This window comes from Fukomys damarensis, unplaced genomic scaffold, assembly GCF_012274545.1.
Source record: "Fukomys damarensis isolate Sample0158 unplaced genomic scaffold, DMR_v1.0_HiC HiC_scaffold_27, whole genome shotgun sequence".
NCBI classification, from domain to species: Eukaryota; Metazoa; Chordata; class Mammalia; order Rodentia; family Bathyergidae; genus Fukomys; species Fukomys damarensis.
The window spans coordinates 16,841,882-16,854,203 of record NW_022900939.1 but is presented as its reverse complement, the minus strand read 5'-3'; the positions used below and the strand labels follow the sequence as shown (position 1 = coordinate 16,854,203).

Below are 12,322 nucleotides of genomic sequence, written 5' to 3'. Positions count from 1 at the left end.
TTTTTAATTTTTATTTTGAGACAGGATCTTGCTCAAGTGGTCCAGGCTGGCCTTAAACTCAAGATCTGCCTGCCTCACTGCCTCGTTCCCAAAAGTAGCTGGGATAACATGTGGGCACCACCACATATGCACTTTTTTGTAAGACATAATTTACATGTCACAAAATTCACCTTTTACAGGGTACATTTCAGCACTATTTAATATAATCACAAGGTTGTGCAATCATCACCACTAATTCTATGCTGTACAAATTAAATTTTAAGGGGGAATTTGATCCCCAACACCACTAAAAGATAAACAAATAAAAATAGGAGCTGCGGGTGGGACTCACTGGTAGAGCAAATGCCTAGCATGCTCAAGTGCCTTGGTTCAATCACTAGCACTGCAAAAACATAAATTTTTAAGAGGGAAAAAATGTTAAAGTAGTAGAAAATACCCCATTAATGAATTCCAATTACTTATAAAACTTAATGTTTGCCAGGGATCTAACTCGGTGGCACTGCGCCTCCCTTAGAGGCACAAGTTGGTCCTGAGTTCAATCTCTGGTACCACAAAAATACAAACCAAAACCTTAATGTCTGACCTAATATAAGCATGTTTTTCAATTCATGGGTGTTCTTTTTGTATTGGGGATTGAACTTGGGTCCTTGTGCTTGCAAGGAAGGCAGTGGAACCACTGAGCTAAATCCCTGGCCCTACAATTTATGTTTAATTTCACATTTTCTTTCTCTCTCTCTCTTCTTTCTTTCTTTCTTTTTTTTCTTTTGTGAGATAGGTGGCAGCACCACTAGGCTAAAACCTCAGCCTCCTCTTTCTTTTCCTTTGTTTTGAATTTCACATTTTCTTAATTTAAAAGGTCCACCATTCCATTTTCTTTTCTTTTTTTTTCCCCCTCACTGAGTTTATTGGTACATTTTAGGTATACAGTACAGTTACATTAAACATTGGGATCGTGTACCTTTACATGACAGGTCTTGGTTCTCATTTTTTCCCCTTGTCCCTGCCCTCCCTTCACCCCCTCCTCCCCTCCCCATTTACAAACATTTTATTTTCATTTTCTCATATTTTTTTCTTATCCCTTGTTACCTTTCCCCTACCCTTCCCACTTCCCCTACACCTTTAGCCCCTTTCTTCCTATTTCACATTGTCAATTATCTCATTAGGATCTTATGTACTATTATAGTTTTTCACACCAGAGAAACTATTCGGTATCTACACATGTGTCACTTATTTATTTCATGGAGGACTATATCCTCAATATATATCCATTTTCCTATGAATGATTCCAATTTCTCATTCTTTATGGCTGAGTAGTATTCCATTTTATAGAAAAACCACATCTTCTTTATCCAGTTTCCAACGGATGGGCAAATGGACTGTTTCCAAGTTTTAGCTATTACAAACTGTGCTGCTATAAACACAGGTATACATATATCACTGTGATATGATTCTTTTCATTCTTTTGGAAAGATACCCAGCAGAGGGATGGCTGGGTCAAATGGAACCTCTAGTCCCAGCTCTTTGAGGTATCTCCATACTGATTTCCATAGTGGTTGCACCAGTCCGCACTCCCATCAACAATGGAGAAGGGTTCGTTTCTCCCCACAACCCCGCCAACATTTGTTATTGTGTGATTTCTTGATAGCAGCCATTCTTTGCGGGGTGAGGTGGAATCTCAGTGTTGTTTTCATCTGCATCTCTCCAATGACCAGTGATGTGGAGCATTTTTTCATATATTTACTTGCTGCTTTTACTTCTTTGTCTGAGAAATGTCTGTTCATTTCAGATGCCCATTTTTGAATCGGGTCCTTATATTTGGGGGGGCTGACTGTTTTGAGTTCTTTATATATTCTAGATAATAGTCCTTTGTCTGAGAAGCAGCTGGTAAAAATTCTTTCCCACATTGTAGGTTGTCTCTTAGTTTTGTTGATGGTTTCTTCTGCAGTGCAGAAGCTTTTTAAAAAAATGAGATCCCAAATGTTGATTCTTTCTGCTAGTTCCCGTGCTGAGGATTTGTTCATAAAGTCTTTTCCTATGCCAATGTCTTCAAGAGTTCTGCCTAACTTTTTTCCAGCAAGTTTAGTGTCTTTGTTTTAATATTTAGATCTTTAATCCCCTTGGATTTTAATTTAGTGCATAATGAAAGATAAGGGTCTAGTTTTAATCTTTGGCAGGTTGAGATCCAGTTATTCCAACACCATTTATTAAAGAGGCTATCTTTCCTCCAGTGTGGATGGTCAGATCCTTTGTCAAAGATGAGGTAGCTGAGTACATCTGGAGTAGTTTTTGTGTCTTCCAATCTGTTCCACTGATCCTCAGGTCTGTTTCTTTGCCAGTACCATGCTGTTTTTATCACAGTGGCTTTGTAGTATAGTTTCAAATTGGGAATTGTTATACCCGCTGCCATGTCTCTGTTGCCTAGTATGGCTTTTGCTATTCTAGGTCTCTTCTGGTTGCAAATGAATTTTTGGATTCTTTTTTCTAGTTCTGTGAAATATAGTGTTGGAATTTCAATTGGCATTACATTGAATCTGTATAGCAGCTTTGGTAGTATGGCCATTTTCACTATGTTGATTGTTCCTACCCAGGAGCAGGGGATATCTTTCCATTTTCTTATATCCTCTTCGATCTCTTTTTTCAGAGTGCTGTAGTCTTCAGTGTAAAGGTCTTTTGCTTCTTTTGTTAGATTGATTCCTAGATGCTTCATTTTTTGGATGCTATTGTGAAAGGAATTATTTCCCTAATTTCACTCTCAGTGAGTCTGTTATTTGTGTATAAGAAGGCTATTGATTTTTGGGTGTTGACCTTACACTATTCTATTTTCCAAAGACCTTAAATGGAAGATGACTGATAAATTCTGGGTCATTTTATACCTAGCACCTGCAAAGTGTCCAACTCCTAAGGAATATACAATGTTTAAACATTGTTAGCAAGGCCCTGGTTTGCCCAATTTTGATGACGTCAAGCCATGCTGTCCAAATATGATGGATGGATGAACTACGAGTTCAACAAGGAAAGGACTTTTTAGCCAGGTTGGTAGTGCATGTTTATAATCTCAGCACTCTGAGAGGCTGAGACAGGAAGATCCCAAGTTCAACCCCAACCTGGGCAATGTAGCAACTTTGCAAGTCCCTGTGTCAAAAAATAAAAATAAACTTGGGGATATGACTCAGTGCAAAGGCCCTGGTTCAGTTCCCATTAATACCACTCCTCCCCGCAAGAAGCTCAACAGAATTTAGATCAATTACTGTCATGGATTAGGGCAGAAGGTTGCCTGCCAAGGGTACACATACATACATATATGAGAATTTTGCAGGGGTGACAGATTGTTTTGATTTTGACGGTAGTCCCATGCTCAAGGTTATTTGTCAAGATAACAGACAACAATGAATTTCACAAAATGTAAATTAATTGTTGCTAAATCAGACTGCAGTGGTGAGAAAGAGATTTGTAAGTGACTCACCAAGGTGGGGTCGATGTCCTCAATTGCCAGAAGTCTGTTATATATACTGTGAACCTTCTCATACTTCATGCGACTCTAAACGTGGTACAGAAGAGGCAAATATAAATACATACTCAAAAACAAGCAGAATACAAGCTTTAGGAACCCTCCTAAAAACATACACACAACGATGAAACCTACAGTGAGCATATATATGAGTTGAGGACTAACACTGTTACTTTGCATTATCTCTGGCTACCAAAAACAGTACTATATCTGGCAAAAAAGCAATTAGGAAAAAAATGTCTTGTTGCAAAAAAATCAAATTGTAAGAAAGTTCTAGCTAGGCATGATGGTGTACATCTGTAATCCCAGCACTCAGAAAGGCTGAGGCAGAAGGGTCACAAATTCAAGCCTAGCTTGAAAAACTTAGTGAGACCCTGTCTCAAAATAAAAATTAAAAAGGGATGGGAATATAGATATAATTCACTGTGATGGCTGTGGCTTCAATATGCAGTATGGAAAAGAAAGAAAACAAAAATAAAGGTGAAAAAGAAAGTTCTGAATATCCTCACCTCTTCATAATCTGCATATGCAAAATAAAGAAGCATATTCTTCTTCAATAAAGTGCTTATGGCTCTTTCATATATATTAGCAGCTTCATCACTAAATAATTTGGCATTATTCATGTCCTAGGAGAAGAAAAGAAACCTCATCCTCAATAATCTTAATACAGTTGAAAGAGGATAAAATTAACAACACTACATCTAGATTATTTATATGTATCTAAGAAACACGCACACATTTCTGGATTCTAAAAACATTCTAAAGATTTCTTCCATTCTTTGGAGCGAGTATAACAAGGGTTACCAGGGCCTCTACCACTGAGATATACCTACAACCTACATTATTTTTACTTATGCAAGAACCATGCAAGTATTTTAAATGATTCATCACTTTACTGCATTAAAAAACAGCTAATATCTTTAAATTCTGACTAAGAAAGTTTAATCATGAACTTTTTAGTAAAATTCACATTGACATATTTTTTATATTTTCAACACTTTATTACCAAAATTTAGTATTACATTTTTCAGCAAAATCATTGCTATAAAAAAATCACATAAAGACCAAAGAGGACTGGGGAAGAAATAAATACTCACTCCCTTCTCCGCAAGCAGTTTACTTGACTGCTCAAGATACTGGGCAGCTTCATACCAAATATCAGGGTGATGACCCAGCACAAGCAGGCACTGTTCGTAAGCAAACATAACTAAAGGAAAACATATAGAAACAATGCTCAATTAAAACAAACATTAGTAAAACTATCAATATAAGCACCACAACTAAATTACTAGGCTCAAATAGGACCCTTAGTAATGAAACATAATTAGAAATAAAAAGCTTTAGTAATTTCTGGTACCATCATCTACCCAAGCCACATCTGTCGATCATTACTTAAAAGTTAATGTTGGGGCTGGGGATTTAGCTCAGTAGCACTGCACCTGCCTCACAAACACAAAGTCCTGAGTTCGATTCTTGGACCCCCACCTCAAAAAGTTAATATTTATTAAGCATCAACTATATACTAGAGTGTGAAAGGTATGAGATTGTAGAAGTGAATAAGATTTCCCATATTCAAGAAGTCTGCAGTGTATGTAAAGGATAGATATTAAGAAAGCAAATGTAAGGAGTGATAAGATGAGAAAGTATGATGTACTCCTGAAACTTACAGCAATGTGACTTAACATAGATTATGGAAGAAAGGCTTTACTGAGGAACTGACATTTAAAGCAAAACCTGAAGAAGGGATAGAAGAAACAAATGGAGCAGAGGAAGGAGAGGCAGGAAACAGTGTAGGCAAAGGAAATATCATTTGCAAAGGACTACAGGTGACTGAGCAAGGCAAAGACCAAAGAAATAATTAAGTTCCAAACTCCAATCGAGCAGCAGCAGAATCATTTATTTCAGACTCATTCTGCTGAAAATAAAAATAATACACTGAGGCTGAGGGTATAGCTCTGCAGTAGTGTGTGTGCTTAGCATGCACAAGATCCTGGGTTTAATTCACACACACATACACGAAAACTGAAAAAAAAACAAAAAACAAAAATCAACAATTACTAGAGTATGACCAGAAAGAAAAGAATCAGAGCAGATCCGTAGGAAAAAGGGAACTACACTGGGTGAGATCTGTATTTTGTATGGTTTTTCCCTGAAGGCCATATCCATGTCTGAAGCTCATGGATAGCTAGAACTCAGGTCAAATTCTGCAATATTACTGGCTTTAAGTAATATAGAAGTCTGTGGGCCGGAGATTTAGCTCAGTGGTTCCCGTGCCTGCCTCGCAAGTGCAAGGACCCAAGTTGATCCCTGGTACCAAAAAAAAAAACAAAAAACAAAAAACAAAAAACAAAAAAACACCAAAAAACCAAACCCGCAAACAAAACAAAACAGTAACATAGAATTTTGGACTATGAGAGCATCTGGAGACTTAGGGGACAAATACCCACATGGTAAGAGCCAGACTCTGAAAATCTGGGGATAAATGTCTTCAATCCTTAGTTGATTCCTGAAATGTACACACACAGGAAAGAAATACCAAGAGCTCATCAGCAAGGAAAACCAGGGGGCTGAGAGTTGAACAGTTATCTCAGCAGCCACCTATCATAGGGAATATCAAGTTTGGAATCTAAATCCTATCCAGATGGTCTGGATAAACACCTTAGTGAACTTTGCATTATGTTTTAGAAGTAGACTGTGTCCCAGAACTAAGGGATTTACCTTGAGAGTAAGGATAAAACAGACCTAACTTCATAGTATAGAATCACACCTCCACAAAGTCCAAGTGATCTCTCAGCAATCTAACTTCCTTCTGAGTATAACTCAGGATTCTCCAGAAGAAGATAACAGTCTGTAAAATCTTTATAATGGATTATTTATATAATGTACAAAAGAAAAAATTTAAATGCCTAGACAAGTGACCAAATAGGAAAATGTGACCTGTAGTCAAGAGAAAAGGTAGTGAAAGGAAACACATTCCATGATAGCCAGTGGCCTAGATGCTGCGCTCGCAGATGAGAACTTTATAAATCCTGTTGTAAATATGTCTAAGTATCTAAACAAAAAGAGGATAACACATGGAATCTCAACAGAGAAGCAGAAAAGCTAAAGAAGGAACTATAAAAATAGATAAGATTCTAAAATGGAAATGTATATCACTAAAAAGTATAATAGATAAAATAAAAATGGGTGGGCTTCAGAGCAGATTGGATATAATAAAGGTTGACATGGAGATGAAACTATAAACATTATTGAATCTGAAGAGCATGAGAGGAAACAGATTAGTGATTTTAAAAAGATCCTATCTTATATGGGCTATCTAAGTGGCCTAACAGACGTGTGATTGGAATCCTAAGAGGGTTAATCTTATTACCTCTTTTTGTTATAAGGGTCTGATCCTCTGTACGAAGAGGGTTACTCTTTTCCCACTGTATATATTTCTTCCACATATCTACTTGCTGAGCTTCTTGAGGAGTATTCTGAGGAGGCACTGAAGGGGCATTGCGGTCCAAACCTTTCATTACTGTCTCATATTCCTAAATAAAGAGCATTTAGAATTCTTTGATAAACCTGGAGCAACTTGGATGCATGAAATGGAGTTGATTAGTTGGAAATTTGTTCAATATGCCTATTTTTTTCCAAATACCACTTTAATATTATCTAAAAAGTAAAGAGAGGTTTTTAAAAAATAACATAGTATTACGTACCCAAGAAAAGGTTCTCAAGTGTGGGTGAACAGAACATGAACAGGGCTTTTATGCACGTGGTCTAGGAGGGTCATTCTCCAAGAGGTTCAAATTGACAGATCAGCAGGATGAAAGACCTCATGGCATTATTACTGCTATCTTTGGGGAAACTCCTTTCAAATTTCAATAGTTTGTACTAATAGGCTATTTTTTTTTAACTTCTAAGAATGTCAACGAATGGAAAAGGTATACACAATATGTCCCTGGGAGATACTTTATTTTATGACCATACTTTGGCCTCAGAGTGGTACAGTATTCAAATGGGTTAATATGAAGGAAGAATATGAACTTCATTAGTTCTATCCAAGTAGAATCTTATTTCTACATCCTCTTTTCTATATTTTGAAAAGTTATTTCTTCCAAATCGAATTTATTCTATTTTGCCCTATAACATACCTACAAAGAAGTATTCATTTCAAAAATATCATCTGCTCAAATAGATGATATATCAATTAAGTGCAATTAACCGTTAGCAGTTAAGATCAGTAATGATTAAAAATATCATGAGCAATACCAGAGAGGGAAAGCTCTGCTATGAACAATAGGTATAATAATCTTTAAAATAAACAGCTGATGAACTTCCATACCTTTGCTACACGCCTAGCATTCATGTAGTCTCTACTTCGATCTTCAATCATTTTCTTAGCTAAATGAATATTGATACCCTAAGAAAAAATAAAAACATATATTACTGTTATTACTCATTTTATCAGTTGATTGTATTACTGAAGATTAAACCCACAGCTTGTGCCTGACAGGCAAGTGCCTGACCACTGAACGAGATACGTAGCCTTCCAAAAAGACTTTGTTTTTAAATTAAGCAGACATTCATTCATTCATTTGCAGTACTTGAACTCAAGGTCTTCACACTTAGTTACACCCAACATCCTTTAAATTTTTTTTTTTATTTTGAGACAATCTGGCTAAGTTGCTACGTTATCGAGGCTGGACTTGAACTTGTGATTCTCCTGCCTGAGCCTATCATGAGAACACTATGATGACAGGCTATGTCACTATATCCTGTTTAGCACAATACAGTTAATTTGTTGGCTAAATAATTTTTTTCTTTAGCATTGGGGATTAAACCCAGGGAATGCTGAGCTATCTCCCCAATCCTTTTTAAGACAGGTTTTTACTAAATTGTTCTCTTTGGCCTCAAGCTTACAATCCGCCTGCTTCAGCCTCTTGTATATCTAGGATACAGCTATGTATGCTTAACCTATATAACTTTAAATTCCTTATTTTAGGATATTTTTTTGTATAATAAATACTTGATCACTTTATGTTTTTCAAAAATCAAAGAGGATCTGCTTATGTGCATTGTGAAGTACCAGAAAGTTTTCAAGGATAATTTTTAAAAATAGGAAATCAGCTAGAAAGAATCAATTATTTCAAGTAAAATTCTACAAATAAGGAATGATTTAGAATTCATCTGTGTGAATAGCCAGCAGCCCTTTGTTAACTAGGTCTGTGTAGCTTAAAAAAAAAGAACACAGGTAGCTAGGGAGGGAACATTTCCACTCACATGTACCAGTCTTTAATGATTATTATAAGGATTCCTGGACTATTATTAATCCTAGACCCATGAGATCAAAATAATTTTCACATAATATAATTTCATATAATACTAAGACACTGTTTGCCTCCCACAAATATGTATATGGTAGAGTTTCCCAGAGGCTACATGACATTCAGTAATACATGATTGCTTTTAGAAATGGATAAGGTCAAGCTGCTTTTTTTAAAAAATTATTTTATTAGTGCATGTTTATAGTACAGTGATTACATTCACTGTGGGGAGGTGATACATGTATATAACATATCTTAATTCTTTAATTTTTTTATCTCCTTCCCCTCCTTCCAGCTGTTTCCTGTTAAGCCATACATTAGAGATTTACAAAAATATAAACTAATGTCATCCATTCTTCTCACTAAATTATTTCTTGTTTGAAACACAGTGGGGTTTTGCTGTTGCTGTAGTTGTTAGTTTGGTTTGGTTTTCTTGAGACAGGGTCTCAATGTGTAGCAGTTCAGGCTGGCTTTGAACTCACTACATACCTAGACTGGCCTCAAACTTGTGGCAACCCTCCTGTCTCAGCCTCCTGAGTTGGGATTATAGGCATATGCCATCATGTTTGGCTTTATTATTGTTACTTTTAAGCAAATTAATAAATATCTTAAAATTTTCTTACTTTTAACTTCTAATATGTCAAATATTGACAGAGAAAAGCTACACTAAAAATAAATGATCTAGCCCAGTGTGGTGCACACCTGGAATGAAATAAGTCTCAGTGGCTGAAGCACACAGACAAGTCTGAACCCAACCTGGGCAACTTAGTGACTTAGCTAGACCCTGTCTGAAAACAAAATTTAGAAAAAGGGCTGAGGAGCACAACAAATCTGGAAACCCTACCAAGAATCAACAAATGAGATCCTATCAAATTAAAAAGTCCTGCACAGCAAGAGAAACTACAAATGAAATGAAAAGACAACCTACAGAATGAGAATTTTTTTTGCCAGCTACTCCTTCAAGAACTAATTCCTGCTGGACATTTTTGTTCCTTCTTATGTGATTTCTTGTCTTTGGGGAAGGATGTAGCTTTGGGAATGCAGCTAGTTTCAGATGAGGATAATCTAAGAACACTCTAAGAACACTGGGGATAGTAGCTGGATAACCGTTTAACCTGCTATGACAAAAAAAAAAAAAAAAAAAAAAAAAAAAAAAAAGCCCCCCCCAAAATAAAAGACTCAATCAAAAAATGGGCAAGTGAAATGAATAGACTCTTCTCAGAAGTACAAATGGCCAATAAATACATGAAGAAATGTTCAACTTCACTGGCCCTTAGAGAAATACAAATTAAAACAACACTGAGATTCCAATTTACCCCTGAAAGAATTGCTGTCATCAAGAAATCAAACAATAACAAGTGTTGGTTGGCAGGGCTGGAGGGAAAGAGGAACCCTTCCACATTGTTGGTGGGAATGTAAACTAGTAAAAGCACTAAAACTAGAAATTCCATTTAACCCACCTATTCCCCTGCTAGGTATCTCTCCAAAAGTGTGAAAGATATCATATTACACAAAAAAACAACTAAGAACAACAACAAAAAAGAATTAGACAAAAAAGTTTGGCTGGGGATTTAGCTCAGTGGTGCCGCTGCCTGCATCACAAGGGCAAGGTCCCGAGTTAGAAATCATATTATAATGATATATCCAAACTCATGTTTATAGTAGCACAATTCATGATAGCTAAATCTTGGAAGCAGTGTTTATGTCCATCAACACATGAAAAGATAAGAAAATGTGGTATTTACACACAATGGAATGGAACACTACTCTGAAAGATACACTTGAGTGATTAGTAGGAAAATGGGTACGGTTTGAGACCATAATGTTGAGTGAAATAAATCAGACATAAAGGCTTAAATGCTGCATGATTTCTCTTATATGAGAAACCCAAAATATAAATAAAGAGCAAAATAAAAGACAGATACATAATAGAAAATAGGGATATGTTTCTTTTGCAAATGGGAAGGGGATCAAGAGATGGAGGGAGAGGAAGTGAAGGAGGTGGAAAAAGAGTTAATTTGTGTTATGCACATGAACCAGCTCCATGGGAATGTAAGCATTATGTACTGCAAATATACATTGTAAAAAGAAGGGAAAAAGAAATTAAAAGGTAAACTCAAAAAATAAAAATTAAAAAAAGAAAAGAAAAAGGGATGGGGATATTGCTCATTATGAAAGCCCTGGGTTCAATCTCCAGCACCAAAGAAACCAAATATGATATTACAAAAACTTTTGAATGCCACAAGAAAACTTTTTGTTGTACTGAGGATTAAACCCAGAATCTTTGCACTGAGCTACATTTCCAGCCCTTTTGTATATTTTTAACTTGAGACAGTGCCTTGCTGAGTTCCTAAATTGTCCAGGCTGGCTCAAACTTACAATGCTCCTACTTTAGTCTTCTAAGCCCAGGTTGGTCTTCAATAATTATTAAAATCCCAATGGCAAAATATTTGTCACCCACTGCTCATTTCTTTGAAGGGACAGGTTCACAATCTTCTCTAATGCTTATAAATCACAACTTACCTATGAGGAACTATGATACAGCTTATTTGGCATGTGTGTTTACATATAAAGGCTGCTTAGTTTAGCTGGTTAAAGCGTACACCAATGATACAAAGATCTTAGATTGCAGCCCCACATCTCATAAACTGAAGCCAATAACTACATCATCACTGAAATTAGGTAAAAGAAAAGCATGGTAAGTGATCATTACTACTGGAAAAGTAATTTCCAAAAAGGTACAGTTTCATAGGAGATCAAGGGCAATGTGTGTGTATATGAATTTGTGTATATGGCTTAGCATTTAATAAAAATAGTTTCACAAGAATCACAGTTTTCCCAGAGTATTTGCTAAAAAATAACACTAATACGGAGATTTTTTAAAACCTTGCAACTCTGGGCGTGGTGGTGCACACCTGTAATCCCTGCACTTGGGAGACCAAGGAAGGAGGATCTCTTAGAGTCCAAGGCCATCCTGGGCTACTTAGTGAGTTCAAGTCCAGCCTGAACTGCATTGCAAGGCCCTGTCTCAACAAAACAAAACAAAACAAAACAAAACAAAACAAAACAAAGCAAAACAGGGCCAGGGATTTAGCTCAATGGTTCCGCCACCTACCTTGCAAGTACAAGGACCTGAGTTCAATCCCCGGTACCAAAAACAAAACAAAACCTTGCAAAAACATTAGAAATTGACCTTTCATTATAATCAATATAAAAACCTGTGTTGGGACAGGGGATTTAGCTCAGTGGTGCTGTGGCCTGCTTTGCAAGTGCAAGGACCTGAGTTCAATCCCTAGTACAGGAAAAAAAAAACCCTCAAAAAACCTGTGCTGGCTAAACTTGTAGCTCAGTGCTAGAACACTTGTGTAGCATGTGCCAGACCCAAGAAGTGAATCCCTGAATAGGGGGTGGAGACAGGGCAGAGAATAGAAAAATGTGCCACATTGATAGGAAGGTGAGAGAAAAAAGCTAGAATTCAAAAATCCCTATTTAATAAACATTA

The 12,322-nt window shown here is 36.5% G+C and overlaps 1 protein-coding gene across 1 annotated transcript in view; it reads right to left on the bottom strand.

The window, feature by feature from the left end:
- The window catches only part of Cstf3 (cleavage stimulation factor subunit 3), a 74,875-nt gene that overhangs the window by 10,700 nt on the left and 51,853 nt on the right, over positions 1–12,322 (bottom strand). The window contains exons 9-13 of the mRNA XM_010612642.3: positions 7,839–7,916; positions 6,879–7,041; positions 4,606–4,715; positions 4,018–4,134; positions 3,464–3,538 (exon numbers count right to left, since the gene is read on the bottom strand). Of these exons, the coding sequence (XP_010610944.1) occupies positions 3,464–3,538; positions 4,018–4,134; positions 4,606–4,715; positions 6,879–7,041; positions 7,839–7,916 (543 nt within the window). The remainder of the gene's footprint in view (positions 1–3,463; positions 3,539–4,017; positions 4,135–4,605; positions 4,716–6,878; positions 7,042–7,838; positions 7,917–12,322) is intronic.